This window comes from Medicago sativa, chromosome 8 (genome assembly GCF_051527215.1).
Source record: "Medicago sativa cultivar Bolivia chromosome 8, Bolivia_mono, whole genome shotgun sequence".
NCBI classification, from domain to species: domain Eukaryota; kingdom Viridiplantae; phylum Streptophyta; class Magnoliopsida; order Fabales; family Fabaceae; genus Medicago; species Medicago sativa.
In genome coordinates this window covers 18,012,312-18,037,136 of record NC_140756.1, presented here as the reverse complement: position 1 = coordinate 18,037,136, position 24,825 = coordinate 18,012,312, and the positions used below count along the sequence as shown (strand labels likewise).

Sequence of the window (24,825 nt, the reverse complement as noted above, 5' to 3'; positions counted from 1 at the left end):
TGTAGTAATAAAAGAAAGAAAAAGAAATTTATTGATGTAAATTGAAAACGACGTCGTTTTCTGACGGATAAGATTTGGTTGTTTGGTGAAAGTTAGAAAGTAGAATCTATCTTTTCTTTTTCTTTTTTTATAAAGGAATCTATTTTTTATTTTTTAATTTTAACTCTTTTGGGTGTATTTATTTTGGATTAAAAGAATAGAAATTGTATCAAGAAAGAGTTGAATCGAGTTTAAAGGATTATGAATGGAGAATCAAAATTTAAATCTTAGACATCTATATTTAGTGTCTACTCTTATATGTTTAATATGTTTAGAGTAAGATATCTTAAGTGAAAAAATTATAAAAATCACCACAAAAATAAAACGACAGAAATAGTTTAATTGTGTTTGAAGTAGTTTTACATTGACTTTCAATAAAATTTGTAAAATTCTTACATATACTTATATTTGATCTATAACCAAAAGATAAGGTTGGTTTGGTAATTAGGATGGAAGAGGTTATGAGTGAAGTGATAAAAAATAATGGTACGTTTGATTCTCACCTTTAGATAAAATTAATTAACAAATTAATATATTAAAATTAGTCATTAAAAAAATTTACTTTCTTCGTAACTTTAATTTAAAATTAATTAAATAATATTTAATTTTTATTAGATGACGATATAAATTTTCATTTTCTCCCGAAAAGAAATATAAATACATGAATAAATATATTTTAGTTAGTTAAAGAAATATCTTATTGCACGAAGCTTTGTCGTTTTCTATGCTATAACTAAACACCGACTTATTTGTTGATAAGAAAATGCCAATTTTAGCATAATGATGATAAGGATGACAAAGAGCTAGAATGCTCAAGAATCACAATTTAACGTCCTCTGGCTACTAGCTAGTTCTGATAGTGATGTGATATAAACCAATTTTTACATGTGTGGCAGTTTTGCATTAATTTTTTTTAAAGGGATGAAATGGAAAGTGGAGGAGGAGGTGGGGGTTAGAGATAGACATTTTTGTGTGTAAATTTGAGTACTTGTTTGTTTGGAGTGGAGAAAATGAAAAATAAAGAGGATTGAAATCTTTTCTTCTGGTTCGAGAGTTTTTTAAAGGAAAATGCTAGATATCAAGAATAGATTTTCTTGATGAATTTAAGAATGACATGGCAGAATAATCACCCTTAGATTTCAATCTTATTTATTAATGTTTCATAAAAAAAAATTATATAACACCCACCACCCCATGATTTCCGGCCACGCTGAGATTTTATTGGCTAACGTTAATTTCGGGACAATTTCTTGATAAAATCTTTCTAGATATATAGCATTGCTCTTTTTTAAATATTTTATGCTACCTCAAATACCAAAATAGAATATGCAATTAAAATCATTTCATTCATAAAAACCTCTTCACTTGTCCATTCTTTAGCCAAACATTAAGAGTATGTTTGTTGTGTTTTTATAGTATTTAAACACTCATTGGAAAAAAGCAAATGTACTTTTAAATATAAGAAAAAAATATCGAACGTATTTAGTCTAAAAAAAAATTTACATAACCAAAATAGATATAATTTTTAGTCAAAAAATAAATAAATATATTTAATAATTTTTTTCTTATATTTATGATCAAAAGTTTTTTTTTAACAATCAAAAGTTATGTTAAAGTATGCTTTTTGTATCTTATTTAGGTTTCATGTTATGTTCTTCATGTTGAATGGAAATATGTGTAAAACAATTTTATTCTTAGGGAATTTGAGATCGGCTCGAATTCGAAAATTACTTTTAGCTTATTATATTGGAATCTCTACTTCTTGTTTAATTTATTTATAGTTTCTTTTTCCGCACTTCGGTATTCTATTTATCCAAAAATAAAAATCATCCATGTAAAGTGAAATTTGTTATGCTTTTTTTTTAGCAAAATTTGTTATGTTTTTATTCTATGTTGATTGTCCCTCGACATACGGACTCTCTACTTTGTCTTCTCTTCAACGGTACGGCCACAATTGGAAATCTGACGCACTTGTTTCCTAGCATCATTGAAGAAATACAATGAGGACAAAACAACACATCACATACGTTGCAGAATGCTTCATCAAAGCCAGGAAGAGAAAGAGAAATCTAATGGCAAGTGATGTGAACTTCGCAGATTTTGACGCTCGACTATGCTCGAAAGAAGTTGGAAAGGCTTGAACCAGATGGAGAGTTTAGATAAATCCAGATGATGGGAAACCCTTTTAAGACTATGAATATTGGAGTTGACTTACTAAAGCGTGTGAAACAACAACCTACCAAATGCCTCCAGGAAAACACATATTTGTTATCCGTCTTAGACTTTGAATAATAATCTAACATCAAAATAGTCTCTTTTGACGAAATGACTTTTTTGAAAAAAAATCTACATATTCCATACATGAAAAGGCACTCCATAAATTCTAACTCAATCATTTATCTCGAAATTTACCTTTCTAGCATGCCAATCATGAAGAGATTCAAAAAAATTGACTTAAAACTCTAACTCAACATTCATGATCACTTTCACCACTCCATCATCAAGAGAATATGGATGAATATACTTACTTACCTTCCAAAGGAGAAACACACAGCAAAGTAAACCCAACATCAATGATGCGTTGTTGCATTGTTGAAATCCTTGCGAATTCATGAATAACTCCCATAACACCTTGTTGCACCCACAAGAAATCTTCTTTGACAGATTCATGTCTTGGACCCGACCATTGCCTTATACTCATACCAATGACATGTTCCACGTTTTGTATCTTCTCATGTTGTAATTACACCACCCCATTCCCTTTTGTACCCACCCTCGTGATCTCTTTCCCTTCCACACCCATGACCATAACCATGAAACCTGTTAATAGTTCTTCCCTCATTGTCGTGAAACATGTCCATGTCATCGTATTTATCCATACCTTGTCTGTCTTGTGTTCTCAAACTCGTTTGAAATGCTTTCCAGTGTCTTGATCTCACCACAGTCCATGAACTCTCACCCCCCCCCCCCAATGTTCCTCGTTACTGGATATCGACGGCGTGGCCGCCCTAGGCCATGCCTAGGATCCCACTCTCTCTTATCTCTTTATTATTGTATACCTAAAACTTGTTAATTTCTCCATCATGGTCCTATCTGTAAATGAGACTATTCTAGCCGCCACCTACTTCTATGGTATGTTCGAGAGTCTGGAGGGGAAGGAAATATGAAAGAAAAAAAAAAGAAATCTTTCATAGTTTTTGACTTTTTTTTGTTTGTTTGTAGAATACTATAAATGAATGCATATGATTAATAAAATTTTAATTTTAAGAGTATGATGACAACACAGTTTTAATTTGAATAATTTATTCAAACCCTTTGTAATCCCCCTCCAACACAATTTTTTAGTTCCCTCAAATTAGAAGCATTTTGTTTTATGAAGAAAAATAAATTTTTCAAACCCCCCTTCCTTCGCTTCATCATTCTTCTTCTTGTTTTTTTTTTGAAGAGGTTAAAATGAAATACCAAAACAAAAAGTTCTACCCAGGTGTGCCAAGAAAGAACGGAACCCTCCAAACTCCCAAGCAACAGTTGTAATCACACCCTCTTGTTGTTTTTTAGCTTCTTAGAGGTCCTCATCATTATATGCTTATGCAATTTATTATTTGTATTTCTTCTAGTTGTTTATTGTATGTTATGTCATTCGATTACTCACCTATTCCTCAAATTGTATTTGCGCGCTTGTGATAGCACTTTAGCAGAAGCAAGGTAATGCATAGAAAAAACTCGTTTCTTTCAATGTCTATGATATTTTATTTTTGTGAAATAGTCCAATGACAAAACTCACCCACTTTAAATGTAGAGAATTAGGGGTTCAAATCACATTTCATGTGTACCAACATTGTTACATCAACTGAATGAGTAAGTATCCAAATCTTTTTTTTGCCGACCGGAAACAAGAAAATTTCAGTGAAAGAATTGATTCAAAGGGAAGGGGAGAGGCAAACGTGTATGTTCAGATGAAGAAGAAGATTAACCGAAGAAGAAAGGGGGTTAGATATGGAAGGAAAAAGTACACATGGTTTCATTAAAAGACTAGGAGGAAGAGAAATGGGTATGGCAGCATATCATAGTTTATGAATATAGGAAAAAGTACACATGGTTTCATTAAAAGACTAGGAGGAAGAGAAATGGGTATGGCAGCATATCATAGTTTATGAATATAAAAAACAAATATATGGCTTCGCCCAGGTTCGAACTGAGGACCTTCAGTGTGTTAGACTGACGTGATAACCAACTACACCACGAAACCATGCTTGTTACTGTGCTTAAATATATTGCATTTGTAAAAGTAATTCGATTTATTGATGATAAATAACAAAATTTTAGCTTTACGTTTATCGGCTGTGTCTAGAAAAATAAAATAAATGACGCATTTACATATATATTGTTGTTCACGTTTCAACTCAAAACAATATTTTTATTCACATTTGGACTTTTTTTAGTCGTATCATTCTACTTTTATTTACCAAACAAATGTATAAAACACCTATAGGCAATGGAACGGAATTGAAAATAAATAATTAAGAACTTATCGTTAGTATTCCTCTAAAAAAAACTTATCATAAGTATTTTTTATAACCTAGTTAGATTAGTCGGATGATGATTTCAATTTTCAAGGGCTAGTTCATACACATTATACTATATATAAAACGAAACCTTCACAAATGAATGGTAGGATTGAACTTTTCGAATTAACCGGTCCTTGTATTAAATGCTGATTATTTTTTAAATAGTATTTTTTAATATTTTTATTTTGCCTCTTAAAAAAGTACTCTCTCCGGTCTCAAATGTAAGCAACTTTTCACTTTTTAGGTTCATTTAATAAATGTTGTATGTGGTCCATATTATAGACCACATACATCATTTATTGAATGAATCTAAAAAGTGAAAAGTTGCTTACATTTGAGACTGGAGGGAGTATTCTTTGTGTATCTCTATTCAGCACACATCATATTAGAATTCATTTTCATTATCCGTTTTTCTTATTTTGAATGCCTACATTCATTTTCAAGTAATTTGAAGTGAAGGGACTTGAAAGAAAAAACGTTTTTCTAACACAATTTTGCGGGAAATAAAAAAGTATAATGCTATGTTTACCAAAATACATATAGGATGTCAGTGTTTGAAACTATTTGGAACAGGCAAAGATCATATCCGCAAAGGTTCATAATTCAATTAAATAAGCAATAATGTGTTTCAGTACTACATCTGATAAATTTTTGTAATTGAATCATCGTCCTCTAATACTAACCAAACAGTGATCCACAAACCACTTGTGAGATTGAAGCAAAGATCTAACACTCACAAAATCTAACGTTTTCTACACCTCACTTATACATCGTTTATTGTCTTTGGTGAAAGGTACATTTACTATGGTTAAATCCTTGACTCCTAAGATCTTCACTTACTTGAACATTTCTTACAAGTACATAAGTTCTACACAACGTACCAACGCCGTCTTTCGCCTCGTCAACCAATTTTAGCCGTCATCTTAGGTCCACTCTGAATCATAAAATAACAGTGCATTCAATCCTATTGCAATTTTGCCTTTTAAGTTCACTTTTCAAGTTATCTTTTTTAATACCTAAAAGGCAAGACCATGTTTCAATTTTTTTTTTTCCATAAGTTCTTTATATTAAAGATAATAAATCATGTTGAACACTAAATATTGACACATCTTTCAGCTAAGATTCGAACATTGGTTCGTCATATTGTGAGAGTTTAACATCTTCTGTTAGACCCAACCTCGTTGTTACACTTTTAATCTTTTAATTTAAGCCAAATGCGATTCTGGTTCTAGATATATTTTAGAGCAATTTTAATTTCTAAATTGTTACAATCAAATTATTCAATTTTTTACTTTCATTTAAAACTCATGCTTATAGTTTATTAAAAAATTTCACAAATTAAGAAATACTTTATACAACCTTATTGAAATGCTTCAAGTCGTTATGTTAGTTAGAGTTACAACCTCAATGTTCCAAACTTGTTTTCATCTCCAACACACAAAATCTCTTTACAAAAATAGCATTCTTATTCACCACACACTTGTTTGTTTCCACCTTCTTTTTCTCATCAACCCTTTCAAATCTTCTCTCTCTTCCACAATCCTCACCAACCAGCATTTCTCTTTTCTTTTTTCCAATTTTTTTTTCGTTTTTTTTCTTTTTTTTTGGGTAATGGGAGACCCAACTAGCAAATTTTGAACCTTTTTGAGGTTTTGGTTTGTGGGTATGAAGAAAAAAATGGAATTTGAGAGAAAAATGGTTGTGTTGGGTTTTGTCTGAGGATGTTTTTTTGTTGTTAACATGAAAGGTTGTTATTATTTGACTTTGAATGTTTCTTCATTGCCTTTAACAATTGTTATCGAATGTCGAAACCATTTCGATATTCGGCATTCGATTCATTCTTGTACTTCATTCAGTTCCAACCTTTCTCCATTCCAATCAGAATCAGAACTTCATCCAATGAATTTAAATTTTGCAAATTTTGAAATTTTGAAAATTTGAAAAATTATCATTACTGTGCTTTTTGTTGTGTTGGATTTTAATTCAGAAACCAGAAATGAATTCTGGTTCTGTTTTAGCATTGCATCCTACTGACAATGTTTTCAGAACAAGGGAGCCTCCTGATTTTGAGGAGGACTTTGTAGAGAAAGATCCAACCGGCCGATACATAAGGGTATGTATGTACTATGTATGCATGCATGACATGATTCATTTATGTTTTTATGATACTATCATTTATCTTTGATTAATGTGTGTGATTTGTGGTGTCATATGTCTTATGTGGTGAAATGGTGCTAATTGAGCTAGAGGGGTACATACTAAGCGCGTGTTTGGTTCTATGACAAAGAAAATTGATTTTGATTGAATTGATTTTAGTTAAAACTTAAAACTGAGTTTAAGGTAGAATGATTTATGTTTGTATACGTTTATGTGAAAGTGATTTGAACAGTGAATTTGAATGTAAAAAGCATGTTTGGAGGCAAAAGCTACAAATTCCATCTTCAAGTTGGACCTGAATCAATTTTAGAGGCAAAATCAATTCTAATTAGAAATCCCGAAACTTGCACTAAGTAATTTATATTGATTAGATATGTTTTTCTTGTGTAACTATGCAATTTACATAAGCTGAATTAATGACTCTTATGTCTTCATGATTCTAGAGATTCTATATTGTTTGCCAAAATGCATCATTACCTTCATTTGGAATTAGGGAAACTTTTTCCAAAACAAAGTTTTGCTTGATAACTTGACCTTTTGGTGTTTGAATTATCTTGAATTATTTTTGTTATTAATGCATAAAGATTCAATGCTACTTTAGCCCTTCAGATAGGGAGATTTGTTTAATTGTATCCGGTGATTCTATGTTTCACTTGTTGTTTCTATATGTTTTGTAATTTGACCTTTTTTCCTTTTTTTTTGTCTCAGTACAATGAAATCTTGGGCAGGGGTGCCTTCAAGACTGTGTACGATTCTGACGCCTAATCTCTATTTACTATTTTTGAATTTTGTTTTTGGTCATTATATCTATTTTGTTATATATGGTTCCTTCTCTTCTCTTCTGTTTTTTTTTTTTTAATTCAGAATTTTACTTGGTAAGAATTATTTCATAAGAAAATGCAGTCATCAATGATATGTGGTAGGCTTATGGCATCTGTTTCTTGTTAAAGCGCGCTATTAAATCTCTATTCGTTTTGCAGTTATAGGGCATTTGATGAAGTTGATGGAATAGAAGTTGCTTGGAACCAAGTTAGGATTGACGGTCTCTTACATTCAACAGATGATCTTGCAAAATTGTATTCTGAAGTTCATATATTGAAGTCCTTAAAACATGAAAATATCATTAAGTTCTACGATTCATGGGTCGATGATAAGCAGAAAACCGTCAACATGATCACCGAACTCTTCACATCTGGAAACTTAAGACAGTATGTTCTCTCGATTTTAACCCTTTTTTTTATGCCATTTCGCTGCGATGTCCACATGAGACTCTTGTGAAACTTTGGCTTACAGGTACCGTAAGAAGCATAAGTATGTTGAAATGAAAGCCATAAAATGTTGGGCCAGGCAGATTCTTCAAGGCTTAGCATATCTTCACGGTCACAGGCCGCCTATTATTCACAGAGATTTGAAATGCGACAACATCTTTGTGAACGGAAACCAAGGAGAAGTTAAGATTGGTGATCTCGGACTGGCAATCGTCATGCAGCAGCCAACAGCTCGGAGTGTTATTGGTAACACATTTTCCTTTCCTAAACTGTGAAGGTTTTTATTACATTGGTTCTGTGAACAACGCTCAAATATGCTTCTGTTTTTTTTTCGTATCTCTATTTTTAAAAGGGACGCCCGAGTTTATGGCTCCAGAATTATATGAAGAGGAGTACACTGAACTTGTTGACATATATTCTTTTGGAATGTCAATGTTGGAGATGGTTACTCTTGAGTATCCCTACAATGAATGCAATAACCCAGCTCAAATATTTAAGAAAGTTACCTCGGTATGTAAGGCAATCATCGGCATATCATTATCAATTATGATTGTATGCATCTGTACAGTATTGTGATGCATTCCATGGTTATCGGTATCTTACTAGTCGTATATAGATTCAATACTAAACCGAACCTAATCGATACGAATCTATAGTATGTATCTACTTTGGACATGAATCTCATCTTGAATCATGATTTATTATGATGAATCCCGATTCACTGTGATGTATTCTGATTTATTCTTATGATTCACTACCTAAACTTAATATAGTCAACCGCTTTTTTTGTTGACTTTGTATAACCAACTACTTTTTTTTTTGTCATTTGAATTATGACTTGGATCTTAAATTATTGAGGTTCATAAATGATTATCAGCTTATAATTGTGTTTTTCACTTTTTTTTTTAAACTTAAAAATGATATTTCTATTGGTAATGTATCTTTTGATTCACTATAAGATTCAGCTAACGATTTGAATCTCAATTTGATAACCTTGATGTATTCCATTGCAGGGCATCAAACCTGCTTCCCTTAATAAGGTGAGTGACCCCCAAATTAAGGACTTTATTGAGAAATGCTTGGTTCCAGCATTGGAGAGATTGTCTGCAGAAGAGCTTCTTAAAGACCCATTTCTACAAATTGAGAGTCCAAAGGTTCCATTCCTGACTCCTATTAAAACTCCAACAGCTACCGATATGCCAAAGTCGAGTTCTCCATCTATGGACATTGATGTTGAGTACAAACAGTTTTATGGGAGTACGAGTACCTATGCTGAAAGTAACCAGGGAAGTCCACATTTTCCTGTTTTTGAAGTCAAAAAGACTAATAAGAGCAATGAGTTTAGGTTAAAAGGGACTAAAAATGATGATAACTCGGTATCATTGACCTTGCGTATTGCTGATACAAGTGGTAAGCATGCTTCCTTTTTCCTGTATTAGTTTTTGACACACTTCTCTGTGCCTTGCTATCGAGTTGATACTAGGGTTTGTTTGTTTGTTTTAGCTGATTTGAGCTTATCTACTGTTTGTGAAAGCTTATGAAAATAAATTATGACATGCCCATAAGTTGTTTTTACCTTATTTCTATACGCTTTCTAGGATAGTCTATGAAAACAACTTCTACCTTATATGAGAACAATTTGAATTTATTTTATCTTTTGTTATTTAAATAGTTTATGCTATAAATACTTAATTAAGTTGTTTATCGAAACAATGCCTAAAATGTTTTTGTTGTGTTACTTGCAGGTCGAGTACGGAATATACATTTTCTCTTTTACCTTGATACAGATACTGCAGTCTCCGTGGCCTCGGAGATGGTTGAACATTTGGAGCTGGCAGATCATGATGTGGCTTTCATAGCTGAGCTTATTGATTACTTGATAATGAAACTTCTTCCTTGGTGGAAACCTTCACCTGATCATAATTCAACAGGAGGAATAAGTCTTTGTAGTGGTTCTACAAATGTAGATTACCAAAACTTAATGCCATGCCCTTGGAGTTCTATCTTAACTAATGTTCCCTCCGAAAAAGTTAGTGGTCAAGATGTCTTTTCCGGGTTCGATACAATTTCTAGAGAAGGTTTTGAGACATCTGGAAAGAGCTGTTTAAACGCTGATAACGCTACTTCTGAGGGTGCCTATGATGCCTCTCATTGTTTGATTAACTCTGAAGATCAATATTCACGAGGATCGGGTGCTTCTGAAATAGTTGTTGATGATGCTTTTATGAAAACAGACAATTCTCGTGTTTCCAAAGTTATGGATGTTGGATGTTTTAAATGCCTAATAAGGTCGATACCCGAGGTTGAAGTTGGGAACAAGTATTTCGAAGATTGTAAATTGCAGGCCGCAGATTACAATGTTGGGGAAGGCAATGTGATCTCAGAATCATCAAACGTTCTGAGCTTGATAAGTAGTTGTTGTTCTTCTGTGTCTTCAACCGAAAAGGATAATGATCATGAGCTAAAGCTTGAACTTGATGCAATTGAGTCACAATATCAGCACTGGATTGAGGAGCTCACTAGAATGAAGTTGGAGGCATTGGAAGCCACCAGAAGCAAATGGATGTCCAAGAAGAAAATAGCTGTTCATTGATTTTAAGCTTGTTGATTAACCAACTATGTAGCACCGACAATTCAGATTGAAGGTGTTTTGGTGTCCATCATGTGTCGTTGTGTCAGTGTCGCGTCCGTGTCATTGCTTCATAGTTAACTAACCCGATTTTACCCTTGTCGAAGTTATTTCATTGTAAAGTTTAATTTGTATATTGGATGTGGCTCTTTTTTTGCAGAAGCCGGCGTCATTACTCTCAAATCTCAGCATATATTTTTTATGCTTTGGATATATGTTATGGATCTCTCATTATATTATGCACAAGAACTTGTCTTACACAATTCAACCCCCTCCCTAAAAAATATACCAAGAGTAAAACTTTTTTGCCAAGTTCATGTGTAAAAAGAAATATTAAAAAAATCTTACAGTAACCATGTGTTTGTTTAGCAGCAGCTAGTGTAAGTTAAAATTAGCTTCTGCATTTGAAATATTTTCAAAATTATCTGTGTTAATTTTTCTTTAAACATCTTTAAGTTTATATAAACCTCTTTATAAGTAAAGAACTGTAAGTTTGTGATATTATTGTGAAACAAAATGTGATCTAAATTGAATCCAATTCCATATCTTGTTCTATACACAAATTGTTACTGAGGACACATTCTGCTGATTCCCCTTTCATATTATCGAAAAATTTCACATTTGCCGCGATTGTTGACCGTTATTAAACTTTGAATGCGTCCCTTTAATAGACTGCAGCATTGTATGCTGCGGTTGTTGACCGTTACTAAACTTAGAATGGACTAAGATTACACTTCTTTTCCACACGTAAAATTTCACGTGAGAGGATCCATTCTCAAATATGTGTCACATTTGTATTGATGTGTGAACTATGTGTTTGAGGCTTGAGAGACACATTTGTGATCCAAAGTTTTAGACCTGTCAAAAAGTAAGAGAAAGAAAATCAAATTTGGATAAGCTTTAAGTACATGTCAAAGGCTTGGGTTTAATTCGAGAATTTCTAAAAGGACTCTCTTAAGAGGTAAAGTCCTCAAAAAAGGACCTTTTTGTTCATGTATAATAATGTATTCAAGGGACTAGGTATTTGTTTATAACAATTAATGGAGTTGATGAATTACTGTTACACAATATATAACAGTAAAAACAACTTTTATAAACAGAAAACAAAGTTAAAACAAAGTAGTAGTTATGTGACAGTTTTGTAATTAACACTCAAAATAGATATATTTTTTTGGCGAGTTGGGTCTAAGGGACTCACCAGAGCCAAGGCAAGTCTAACGACTTAGAGAGCACTGATAAAGGTATTTATATATTATTACTCGACAATGAACTTTGTATCAAGATCTTTGTGAGATTTGAGTTGAATTCTTATCAACTGGACCAACCTTACGTCGTTAAAATAGAATATATTCTCTCAACCCATCTAACCCTTGTATTTTTTGTAAACTCCCAAAAAATTGTGTATAAAGTTTCAAACGCAACCTGATTGTCTGGTGTCGAAATTATTTAAGGCGCGTTATTTCCCTCGTAGTGAGTACCTTGGAGCGAGATTAGGCCACAACCCGAGCTTTGTGTGGCGCAGCATTTTTAGTGCTAAAAGAGTAGTCCGAGCAGGAAGCCGTTGGAAAATAGGTAATGGAGTGAACATTCCAATTTTTGATGCCCCATGGATAGAAGGTGGGAGATGTATTTCAGGAGAAGGGCAATCTAGTGAAGTCATTCAACAAGCTAGACTTGTTTCTTTGATTGATCACTCATATGGTTGTTGGGATCAAAATGTTATTAATCACTACTTTGATCACAGTACAACACAACTTATTCTCGCAACACCGTTATTTCGACAAGTGGAAGAGGACCAACTTATTTGGAAAGCTGAGAAAAATGGGCACTACTCTGTTAAGAGTGCGTATCGGTTATGTATGGAGGAAATTGCTGATAACTCTTTTTTGCACAGGCCGGGCTACTGGACAGGTATCTGGAAGTTGAAAGCTCCACCGAAAGTTAAGAATTTGATATGGAGAATTTGTCGGGGGTGTCTACCAACCCGTGCTAGATTACTTGATAGAGGCGTTAATTGTACCTCTATTTGTGCGTTATGTGACAGAAATTATGAAGATGCGATACATGTGTTTTTTGATTGTCCAAAAGCTAGGAATGTGTGGAAGGAAAGTCATATCTTGCAAGATGTAACAAGAGCAATGCAAAATAATAATACTATTGCTGAGATAGTTTTTGCTTTACTCCAAAACCTGCCACAAAATAAATTGGAGTTTTTTGTATCTATTGTATGGAGTATTTGGAAAAGCAGGAATCTGAAAGTGTGGCAGAATGTTTCAGAGTCTTGGAATCAGGTTGTTATGCGCGCACAACAGCTGCTAGATGGCTGGAAATTTGCGAACAGATGCAAGGAAAGCATTGCGGGGGGGGGGGGGGGGGGGGGGGCTGTTTCAGAGGTAACCACACATGCTGCTAATGATTCAGCAGCTGACAGCAGCAGAATAAGGCAGCAGGAACATATGCGTTGGAAGAAACCGGAAAGGGGACGCCTAAAGTGTAATGTTGACGCGTCTTTTTCGACATCCTTGAATGTTGTTGAATTTGGAATGTGTATAAGGGATGAATCCGGTAATTTTGTGAAAGCAAAGACTCTTTGGTCGAGCCCTGTTTGTGCCTCGGATGTAGGTGAAGCCTTGGGACTGTCACATGCCATGAATTGGGTGAATGATCTACAACTTCCAAATGTTGATTTTGAGTTGGATGCTAAGAGAGTTGTAGATTACTTCAATAAGGGAAGTAATGATGTATCCGAGTTTGGAGCAATTCTTGAAGATTGTAAGACGCGATGTATTTCTTTTCTTGAAAACTCTAAGGTTGAGTTTAGTAGGAGGCAAGCGAATGAGGTAGCTCACACTCTTGCACGAGAGGCCCCATTCTTAGCTAGTCCCCAAGTCTTTAATGATGTACCTTTTTGTATCCGGTCCTTAATATATAATGAAAAGCTATAAGCTATTTCCTTTCAAAAAAAAAAAAATGTTATCAGTTAGTTGAGAGTCCCTATCCAAACTCAGCTATCTCACACACCTATAAGCATCTACTAATGTATAAACCAACAAGCATACATACACACCAAAAACCAAAAGGGCAAAGGTATGTTTCACTTTGACTCAAGAACTAGAATATGATTGTTTGTTCAAAAAAAAAAAAGAGGAACTAGAATATGATGATAAATAAATAAATAAAAACATTTTTTTAACCAATCAATACCATTTCTTCTAGCTAGTGGAATCTTCCTTTCTATTGGTTAGTTTTTTTATTACAATTTGGTTGTATTTATTTGCTCTATTGTTTATTGCTACAAAAAATGAAAACCCACCTTTTCAAGCAACATAAAAATATTTCATAAACAATTGCATCATTTTCTTGCCAAACTTTATTTAATTCCAAATCAATCAACTTCTTTTGTTTTTAACCAATATTTTTTGTCCAATTCTTTTGGAATCTTCTTTACTCAATCACCCTTCTCATTCATATTCTTTGCTTCAAATTATTTTTCATTAATTCAGTACATATCTTGCAGTTGCACCAAACCAATTATCAAACTCTGACATGAAAGAATTGGCTGCTAGTGTTTTGTCATAACTGTGTAACAGAAACTTTGACCAAGCTTTTTCTTTTATATACTTTTTTATTTATTTTTTGAAAAGTATATTGATTTTATATATATTATTTATGTATGAGTAGGAGCTAAGGTGGCAGTGTTAGGAAAAAAAATCATTAATGGCCGATTTGATGGGATCACGGGCATACTGCTGCTTCAAGTGCCAGAACCTTGTTGCTTTCCATGATGATATTGTTTCCAAAGATTTTCAGGTGAACTTTTCTTTCTTTCAATTTTGGCTTTTTCTTCATCTTTATGCTAGATTTCTATATTGTAAACGATTCATCCATGAAAATGGATCATCTAATACTGTGGAATAGTGTTGCTGCGGTAGAAACCGTTAGATTTAGAGAAAAAATTTGTTTAAATCAAATGGTTCCTACCACAGGGATGTTCTTCTACTTATGGATGATCCAATTTCGTTCATCCATACCCACTAGAAGACATTTTTTGGGTTTAGAATAGAATCAGTAAAGAACAAGACTTTGAAGTTTACTTGCTGAGATGAAGATGAAGATTTATATAATAACTAAGCCCAATATAATCACGATGAAAGCTTTTCAATCATGATCCTGAAATTAATTTCACTTCTCTCAATGGAATCATTTCATTTCATATATTATAAATTATGCTTAACGAGCTTCAATTAAGGCCGAATTGATCAGAAGAAATGAAACAATCATTGGTCAGACTTTACTTACTTTGTGACTGAACTCCAGATTTTGTCCATTTCCTTTAGGAACCAGAGGGTTAAATTAAAACCAAAAAAATCATATTGTAAATTTTCATTCAAATTTGTTTGTAACATATGATAATGATACTATTGTTGATAGTTTTGTTGTTATCTTCTGCTGAAATGAATTAATTTGTTGAATATTAATTGGACAAGAGGGTGGTTGGTGAAGATATTTGAAGTTTCTTTTTAACCTCAAAGATTTTCAAAGGTTATGTTTAACAGGCAAGCAATGGAAGAGCTTTTCTGTTTTCTCATGCAATGAACATATTTTTGGGACCTAAAGAAGATAGACAGCTTATGACTGGTCTTCACACAGTTGCTGATGTTTATTGTTCTGATTGTGGAGAAGAACTTGGTTGGAAATACCTTAAAGCTTATGAGGAAACACAGAAGTATAAGGAAGGAAAATGTGTGCTTGAAAAGTTTAAGATTGTTTTGGGAAATGGGTAGCTAACAAAATTGATTTTAACATTAATTGTTTCATTGGGGAATTCCACATGTACAACATTAGTGTAATTGTGAATTTTGTGTTATTGTAAATGTTGCTTGATCAGGGGAAAAAGCTTGATTTTATTCACTCAAAAAAATTGAAAAATCAAATAAGTTGTCAAAAGATATCATTGTCTTCCCCTAATGTTAATTGTTGAATGGTCGTTGTTCATATTGTACAAAAGATTCTTTTCAAGAAAATTACAAATATCTTTATTAGCCTTGTACAGAGAAGGTTTGTTGTTTTATACTTTTTTATCAGTTAGAGTGTCAGTGACTGATTAGATTGCCTATATCATTGCATGAAATTTACTTTAAGATGCAAAACTAAAATTTCATTTGATGTTAGAAATATTGGCACATTTCAATTCTCACTTAAGCAGATAAAAACCAACATTGAACCTTTGGCATAGCAGCTTGTTCACTCTTTCACTGTGATTTGTTTGGAATCACTTTAAGTTTGACGAAACCGCAATAACAACTTATTTTGCTGAAACTTTAAAGTGTAACTCTGGCCAAAACTACGGTGGCATATTCGGATTTGCCAAATTCGGTTTAAATTCAAACATACACTTTAAGATGCCAGACAAGTTACAATGCAGTTTGTATGCAGATGATTGTAGGTTAGAATCGATTATTACATGTTACATTATTACACTTGCAGAGGCTGGTAGTAAGCTCTTCTATAAAAATTTGCTCTTGCAATAACTGTTACATATGTAAGAGAACAATACTGTAAGAACTGTCATTATTGTGGAACAATGGTGTGGTTTCTACCGTAAGGAAGTGTGTCATATGATCTAAGGTGGACCGATGCTTGAAAATTGTTCCAAACTTTAACAACGTTATCGTTCTTGGTTAGTAGAACCTCATGATTCTATTCATCTCATCCTCATGACTGAGATGACAACTCAATTGATGCTGGTTCAGATGAAAACAAGAAAAAACGAATATTAGTGCCTCAAAGCTCAACCTTATACCGGGTTTCTCTTGTTTTTGTTGAATCAACATATATCATGTCACTGTCTCATCCGTGAGAATGCGAGGACCTTGAACTTCTACCAAAACGTGACGATATTGGTTGTCGTCGATTTCTTGATCAATTTGCATGGTGGACACCTGCCCCACCCTATTAAACTGAGAAACTGATGTTTGCTGAGCTTTTTCGTGACAAGTCAATTGTTCATCAGTGAAAGACAGAAGTTGTCAACGTTGGATCTTTTCATAGTACACTACATAGTGTTGTCCAATTGTGAAGCTAGCAGCAGAACTCTCTGAACTAAACTTGAAGTATTTATTTGAAGAAAACACTCAATTTTGTTCTTTGGTAAAGACAGACACTAAAAAATTTACAAAAGTAAAAAACAGTAGAAAGCGAAGTAAAGAACATTGATTAACCCTCTATTTGGAACCGCGGTGGTATGAGGGCTGAGCACGCGTCTCTCAAACTCTACAAATTGTAGCTTCACTTTTTCACGTCCAAAGCCTTATAAACGTGCGGTGATGGCGAAAAGAATCGAAACCAAACATACGCTAATATGACCTCTACTTCAATTTTCTGAACTTCGTTAAAGTTTGCTAAAATAGCAAAGGTTAGCAGCGGTCAAGGTTTACTAGGCCAACCAGAATGGGGCATATAATATCATGTTAAATTATGTTAGCATTACACTCCTTAATCTTTTATTAGTTGAAATTCATACAAGTCCTACTAAATTTATGTAAGGTTTACATAAATGATTTAGTGAAATTCATTTAAATTTCAACAAATAAAAAAATATATATTGCTAGCACTTCTCATCTAGCATTGCTTTAGCTTGTTAGGACTATTAAATGACAACACAAATATTTCCTCTATCCTTAATTATAAGCAAAAGTAAGTCAAACAAAATCAATGTATACGTCAATTTGTTTGACTTACTTTTGTTTAAATTAAGAAGAGAAGGACAGAGAGAGTAACATGAATCGATCAACAAAAACATACGTGAATTTCGTCCTAATAACAGCTTTCTCCAACCAACAAGTGGATGTAAGAATTCCAGCATTAGTATTATATTGCTTTATGTACAAGAGATGATTAATCTCATGTCACGGATTTGAGTGATTAGTTGTTCTTACGAAAGCTCATATTTCAAACGACATTTCCAACCCTCCATGTTGTATGTTGCATCTTGCAATTTAAATATATACTATTATACAAGTGTAATCAATAATGAGTACTGGTCTGATTATGTTTGCCACATTTACCTTGTTTGTTTAGTGTATTTGTCCAGACATGCTTAAATTAACAAATGAATACTATGTTGGAACAAAATGTGTTTAACAATGAACCTTAAAGAGTTTTGATGATAACAAGGTATTAAAAATTGTAAATTGGACTAGCTAATATTTGTTCAAGTGTACAGGACCATAATTAAATAGTTACATCATCATTGGTTCTGAATGAGCAAATAAAGAGCAAATGAAACAACAAAATTGAAGCTTGGACGCTCCTGAAGGCAACGTGCTACTTAAGAGAAAACGCTCCTGAAGTTAAGTCGCTTCTGAAGTAAGAATAGTGCTCCTGAAGACAAGAGGTCCAGAAGTCATAACATCAGAAGCTGCATCATCAGAAGCTGCAGAAGCTGTATCATCAGAAGCTGCATCATAAGAAGCTGCCTCATCAGAAGCTATTTCACCAGAAGCTAAATATCAACTGGATTTGCAAAGATTCAAGAATTGAAGAATTATCACTGCAAAAGCTGTCTATTGGATTCGAAAACGCTACAAAGGATTAGTGGAATTTTGCAACGGTCATTTCAAAGGTGTTTGAAGGCATGTGCTTGCAATTTGGACGAAAGCGTTGACATTTGTACGAATTGTACAACCACGTTCTCCACTACTCTGTTTTGTGTCCACGCTACAAGACAAGAAAACAGCTCCAGAATACGGCTTCGCCTGCATAGATGTTCCTTTGGATAAGGAATGGATTTCAAATTAGTTCTTCATAGGACAACAACCAAATCAGGCAAAAGATCAAAGGTGAAAGATCAAGCTTCAGCAACGACTCTTTGGGTGCTGGCAATTTCACAACGTCTCTTTCACACCTCTATATAAAGGAGTGAAGAACTAGAGATTTTGGAATGCTGAACAACAGACTCTCAATACTTTTACAAGTGCCAAATCTCTGCTGAAATTGTTCTGCATTCACTTAGAATTTCTGTGTCTCAAAGTCATATCTTAGAAATTCTTAAGTCCATTGAGTCTGTATCTGATTTGTATTGTGAGCACCTCTGATTGTATATCAAGTGTTCAACCTTAAACAATTTTCTGTGTAATTTTGTTTAGTTAGGAAGTCTCTTGCAGTTGTGCTTGAGCAGGAAGTCTCTTGATTGTGTTCTTGAGCAAAGGAAGTCTCTAGCTTGTGTGCTTGAGCAAAGGAAGTCTCTTGCTTGTGTGCTTGAGCAATTGTAATCAGATATTACTCTTAGTGAAATCTCCTTGGAAGTGCAAGGGGGACTGGACTACTTCCGGATTGTGGAAGGAACCAGTATAATTGCTTTGTGTCGTTCTTCGTCTCTCTCTCTGTTTTATTCCGCTGCATTTAGATTCTGATTATCACTTCAGAAGCTGTCTCACTTAGCTTCTGATCAGTGTGTTCAGTTTTTAGGAGAAACGAAGAATTTTTCAAAACACAATTCAACCCCCCTTCTTGTGTTTTTCTCACCTTCAATTGGTATCTAGAGCCTTGGTCTGTTGTGTAACACTTAACCGTGCAACAGCCAAAGATCTGAGAAAAACATGTCTACTCCTCCTCCTACTGGTTCTGGTGATACTAGCTATAAAAATGTCTCACATGATTATAGTGATAGTAAGAAATCCAGTGTTGGGAAGATTCCAAAATTCAATGGAGATGCTGAAGAATTTTCTTGGTGGAAGACCAACTTTTACAGTTACATCATGAGCCTAGATGAAGAATTATGGGATATTCTGGAAGATGGTGTTGGTGATTTAGTCCTTGATGAAGAAGGAGCTGCTGTGGATAGAAAGAAACATACTCCAGAACTGAGGAAACTCTATAAGAAGCATCATATTATCAGAGGAGCTCTTGTCACTGCCATACCCAAAGCAGAATACATGAAGATGAGTGACAAGTCCACTGCCAAAGCTATGTTTGCTTCTCTCTGTTCAAACTACGAAGGGAGCAAAAAGGTCAAAGAAGCAAAGGCTCTCCTGCTTGTACATCAGTATGAGTTATTCAAGATGAAGGATGATGAAACTATTGAGGAGATGTACTCAAGGTTTCAAACCTTAGTCTCTGGGCTACAGATTCTGAAGAAGAGCTATGTTGCTTCTGATCATGTAAGCAAGATACTCAGAAGCTTACCTGCCAGATGGAGAACAAAGGTGACTGCCATTGAGGAAGCTAAAGATTTAAACACTTTAAGTGTCGAAGATCTTGTTAGTTCTCTCAAAGTTCATGAGTTAAGTCTTAATGAACATGAGTCTACTAAGAAGAGTAAATCAATAGCTCTTCCATCCAAAGGCAAGTCATCAAAAGCTCTCAAAATGGTTGAATCTGAAGAGGAAGAACAGTCAAGTTCAGATTCTGAACCAGATGCTGCTGAAATGGCCATGCTCTCAAACAGACTTCAGTATCTGGCCAAGAAGAACAGAAAGTTTCTTGCCAGAAGGGGTAACTCCAGAAGCTCAAGGAAAGAAGATCAGAAGGGATGCTTCAACTGTAAGAAGCCTGGACACTTCATTGTTGAATGCCCTGATCTTCAAAGAGAAAAGTCAAAGGACAAGTCAAAGAGGTCTACATTCAAACCAAGCAAATTCAAGAAGCAGATTAAGCAGAGTTTAATGGCAACCTGGGATGATTTGGGAAGTGAATCTGGATCTGATAAAGAGGAAGCTGATGAAGATGCAAAGGTAGCTGTTGGGTTGGTAGCAACAACAACTTTAGAAGCTGGATCAGATTCAGACTCAGAAGATGAAAACGAGGTATGTCTAAGAGCAGTGCCAAAGCAAAGATCATGGTACCTAGATAGCGGCTGCTCAAGACACATGACAGGAGACAAGTCCATGTTCCTCGGCCTAACAATGAAAGAGGGAGGAAATGTGAAATTTGGAGGCAACCAGTCAGGCAAGATCATAGGTACAGGAACTATTGGTAATTCCTCTACCTCAATTAATAATGTATGGTTGGTAGATGGTCTTGAACATAACCTTTTGAGCATTAGTCAATTTTGTGATAATGGTTATGATGTGCTTTTTGAAAAACCCAACTGTACAGTAATCAACAAGGAAGACAAATCCATTGTGTTCAAAGGAAAGAGAGTTGACAATGTCTAAAAAATCAATTTTTCTGAACTGGCTGATCAGAAGGTAATTTGCCTACTATCAGTGAATGATAAGAAATGGATGTGGCACAGAAGGTTGGGACATGCTAACTGGAGGTTATCTCTAAGCTTAGTAAGTTACAACTTGTGAAAGGGCTACCAGACATTGACTATCATTCAGATGCACTCTGTGGTGCATGCCAGAGAGGGAAAATAGTGAAATCATCTTTTAAAACCAAAGACATTGTTTCAACCTCAAGACCTTTAGAATTACTCCATATTGATTTATTTGGACCAATGAGTACTGCATCCTTATATGGAAGTAAATATGGATTAGTCATTGTTGATGATTACAGCAGATGGACTTGGGTGAAATTCCTGAAAAGTAAGGATCATGCATATGAGGTATTCAGTAACTTCTGCACACAAATTCAAACTGAAAAAGAGTCAAAAATTTTGAAAATCAGAAGTGATCATGGTGGAGAATTTGAAAATGAGCCATTTGAAGCTTTTTGTGAAAAACATGGAATCATCCATGAATTCTCTTCTCCTAGAACTCCGCAACAAAATGGGGTTGTAGAGAGAAAGAATAGAAATTTACAAGAAATGGCCAGAACCATGATCCATGAAAACAATTTGGCTAAACATTTTTGGGCAGAAGCAGTGAATACAACATGTTATGTTCAAAACAGGATCTATATTAGACCTATTTTGGAGAAAACTGCATATGAACTCTTTAAAGGAAGAAAACTCAATATCTCTTACTTTCATCAATTTGGATGTACATGTTACATTCTAAACAACAAGCTCTACCTAAAGAAATTTGATGCCAAGGCCCAAAGAGGAATATTTTTAGGTTACTCTGAAAGGTCAAAGGCATACAGAGTGTATAATTCAGAAACACTCTGTGTTGAAGAATCTATGCACGTTAAATTTGATGACAAGGAGCTTGAAGATAAAACTTCAAAGCAAGATGAAAGTTTTGCAGAGATACAGGTTCCTGAAGTTACTCCAGAACCTGATCAGATAGCTGAATCTGAAGATAGTCCAGAAGCTGAACCCACATCAAAAGCGCAAGATGAAGCTGCTTCTGATGAAGCACAAGATGGCTCGCATCAAGCAGATCCTCCCAGAAACACATTCAAACACAAGTCTTCACATCCTGAGGAGCTAATCATTGGAAACAAAGATAGTCCAAGAAGAACAAGATCACATTTCAGACAAGTAGAGTCAATGATTGGACTAATCTCAATGATTGAACCTACAACAGTTGATGAAACACTTTCAGATGATGGATGGATCCTAGCTATGCAAGAAGAGTTGAATCAATTTCAAAGAAATGATATGTGGGATCTGGTACCCAAACCTCAGCACAAGAACATTATTGGAACAAAATGGGTATTCAGAAACAAGCTGAATGAGCAAGGTGAAGTAACAAGAAACAAAGCCAGACTTGTTGCACGAGGGTATAGTCAACAAGAAGGCATTGATTACACTGAAACTTTTGCTCCAGTTGCAAGATTGGAAGCAATCAGGTTACTTCTTTCCTATGCAGTTAATCATGGCATAATATTATATCAAATGGATGTCAAGAGTGCATTTCTAAATGGTGTCATAGAAGAAGAAGTGAATGTCAAGCAACCTCTTGGATTTGAGGATATTAAATATCCTGACCATGTTTTTAAACTGAAGAAATCACTATATGGCTTGAAACAAGCTCCCAGAGCTTGGTATGATAGACTAAGTAATTTCTTAATCAAGAATGATTTTAAAAGAGGACAGGTTGATACAACACTCTTCAGAAGGACCCTTGGGAAAGATATTCTTGTTGTGCAAATATATGTTGATGATATAATATTTGGTTCTACTAATGCATCTCTTTGCAAGGAATTTTCTGAGTTAATGCAGGATGAATTTGAAATGAGCATGATGGGAGAGCTGAAGTTCTTCCTGGGCATTCAAATTAATCAATGCAAAGATGGAGTCTATGTTCATCAATCTAAGTATACAAAGGAGCTTCTGAAGAAGTTCAAGCTTGAAGATTGTAAAGTGATGAACACTCCAATGCACCCTACGTGCACCTTAAGCAAAGAAGTTGAAGGAGCTAAAGTTGACCAGAAGCTGTATAGTGTAACACCCCGTTTTCCCAACGTAAAAATTTCATAATAAATTATCAGAGTAATTCACATAAACGGAATGCTACATCTCTTTATCATAAAATCTTAACAAAATAGATAATAATTTATCCTTCAAAAATTCATCAACATAACATTTAAAAACTTCGCAGCGGATTTAGTTTAACAATAGAAATAGTCTTGGCACGCAGGCCTCATCAAAATCTCATAAGGTTGGTTCAATACTTATTCATAAAAAGTTCATAAAATGACACGTAAGGAATAGAAGTAAAAGCAATCCCCATCCCGTTACGTATCAGAGCACCTAGACACAATGTGAGGAGTCTACTCACGAACACAGCTAGTCTTTATTACCTGCACATTACCCACGGTCGAGGCAACATATACGCAGAAGGGGTGAGATTTCTCAAACAATAATATTAAGCTCATAAATCATAAATTACATTTAACAACATAAACATCTTATAATTTAACAACTATAATTAAACACATAAACATCATCATTTATCTTAGCAAAATATCATCATATAGCAGTCACAGTCATTGTCACATATCATCATACTAAAAGACATCACAAAGTAATTCGTTAAAACATCACAACTTAACAACTTGACTTGACAATGCATCTAAACTCGACTATGCAACTCTTAATGTCTTAAACCATCTTGAATCATCATGAAATGCAAATGCATGTGGTACCATTTTAGGGCATAAGCCCTCATCGTCGTGGTTGAGCAAAAGCTCCATCGTCGTGGTTGAGCATAAGCTCCATCGTCGTGGTTGAGCAAAAGCTCCATCGTCGTGGTTGAGCAAATTAAAGCTCCAGGGCATGAGCCCTCATCTTTAAATGAGTATGCATGGACTCAACATCTTACGTCTTAGAAACTTCATGAACATCTATGACATCTTAACATCTTGACAACATAACATCTTAACAACTTGATGACTTCATAACGACTCGACGACTTAACAAACTCTTTGACTTAGACCGACATTTACACATCTTTAAATAGCATCATCATCAAATATCACATCTTTATATAACACATCTTTAAATTTCACAACTTCAAATAGCACATCTCTATATAACACATCTTTAAATCACACATCTTCAAATAGCACATCTTTATATAACACATCTTTAAATCACAAGAACAAATCAATACACATCATCAATTAATTCATCATCTAAAACTTATTATTTCCAACATAAAAAAAATAGTAAGAATAATTTCAATATAACAATTATCTCTATAAAGTGACTTTTAAAAACAATATAGTATATTATTTTGGTTCACAATAGGTGTAATCCTTTAATTGGCATCTATATGTATACGGTGTACAAACTATAATAATAAGAAGCAAGGTCACAACATATTATCATCACAGTCACGGATACAAATAAAAATACAAGGAACAAATACATGACAAACATATGCACTTCATAAAATGGTTCTGCCGTACTTCGGCATCTTCACAAAATAATATTGAGATTAATAGTTCAATCTTATATATAAATAAGGCTTAATTACACCACAGGTCCTTTAAGTTTGACGTTTGTAACATATAGGTCCTTTAAGTTTGTTTTGTAACAGATAGGTCCTTTAAGTTTGACGTTTGTAACATACAGGTCCTTTAAGTTTGTTTTGTAACAGATAGGTCCTTTAACTTTGTAACAGTGTGCAACTAAGTCATTCTGTTAACTCATCGTAAAAAAAACGCTGACGTGGCTGTGAAGTCTGTCAATTTCGTCTCCTTTACCCTTACATTTCCCCAATTCTCAAACCCTGACTCCATTTTTATTCATACCAAAGCTTGAATTCGTCAAATCAATGGCTTCCAAGTGTAATACCAGCATTATTGCAGGGGAAGAACGCAGGATAGA

The 24,825-nt window shown here is 34.3% G+C and overlaps 3 protein-coding genes and 1 non-coding gene across 4 annotated transcripts; 3 read left to right on the top strand and 1 right to left on the bottom strand.

Moving 5' to 3' along the window:
• Positions 1 to 4,214: 4,214 nt before the first annotated feature.
• Positions 4,215 to 4,288, bottom strand: TRNAV-AAC (transfer RNA valine (anticodon AAC)). The gene has a single exon. It is a non-coding gene; the product is annotated as a tRNA-Val (tRNA).
• A 1,659-nt stretch (positions 4,289 to 5,947) lies between these two features.
• LOC146897479 (putative serine/threonine-protein kinase WNK10) lies at positions 5,948 to 10,910 on the top strand. Its single transcript, XM_085735034.1, has 7 exons — positions 5,948 to 6,720; positions 7,473 to 7,510; positions 7,745 to 7,972; positions 8,058 to 8,278; positions 8,385 to 8,542; positions 9,046 to 9,442; positions 9,778 to 10,910. The coding sequence occupies exons 1-7, from the start codon at positions 6,604 to 6,606 to the stop codon at positions 10,623 to 10,625; spliced, it is 2,007 nt and encodes a 668-aa protein (XP_085591160.1). The 5' UTR covers positions 5,948 to 6,603; the 3' UTR covers positions 10,626 to 10,910.
• Positions 10,911 to 13,117: 2,207 nt separating this feature from the next.
• Positions 13,118 to 13,606, top strand: LOC146897478 (uncharacterized). The gene has a single exon (XM_085736427.1). It carries the CDS (start codon positions 13,118 to 13,120, stop codon positions 13,604 to 13,606), a length of 489 nt encoding a protein of 162 aa, XP_085592553.1.
• A 374-nt stretch (positions 13,607 to 13,980) lies between these two features.
• On the top strand, positions 13,981 to 15,711 carry LOC146897477 (protein yippee-like At4g27745). Its single transcript, XM_085735033.1, has 3 exons — positions 13,981 to 14,242; positions 14,343 to 14,471; positions 15,218 to 15,711. Exons 2-3 carry the CDS (start codon positions 14,379 to 14,381, stop codon positions 15,443 to 15,445), a joined length of 321 nt encoding a protein of 106 aa, XP_085591159.1. The 5' UTR covers positions 13,981 to 14,242; positions 14,343 to 14,378; the 3' UTR covers positions 15,446 to 15,711.
• The last annotated feature ends 9,114 nt before the right edge of the window (positions 15,712 to 24,825 follow it).

Excerpts from the sequence above, each read along its gene's own strand:
- LOC146897479 (XM_085735034.1), top strand. The coding sequence starts at position 6,604 with ATGAATTCTGGTTCTGTTTTAGCATTGCATCCTACTGACAATGTTTTC. Across the intron at positions 6,721-7,472 it reads CAACCGGCCGATACATAAGG|TACAATGAAATCTTGGGCAG; the intron begins GTATGTATGTAC and ends TTTTTGTCTCAG. Across the intron at positions 7,511-7,744 it reads AGGGGTGCCTTCAAGACTGT|TTATAGGGCATTTGATGAAG; the intron begins GTACGATTCTGA and ends TTCGTTTTGCAG.
- LOC146897478 (XM_085736427.1), top strand. The coding sequence starts at position 13,118 with ATGCGTTGGAAGAAACCGGAAAGGGGACGCCTAAAGTGTAATGTTGAC.
- LOC146897477 (XM_085735033.1), top strand. The coding sequence starts at position 14,379 with ATGGCCGATTTGATGGGATCACGGGCATACTGCTGCTTCAAGTGCCAG. Across the intron at positions 14,472-15,217 it reads TTGTTTCCAAAGATTTTCAG|GCAAGCAATGGAAGAGCTTT; the intron begins GTGAACTTTTCT and ends TATGTTTAACAG.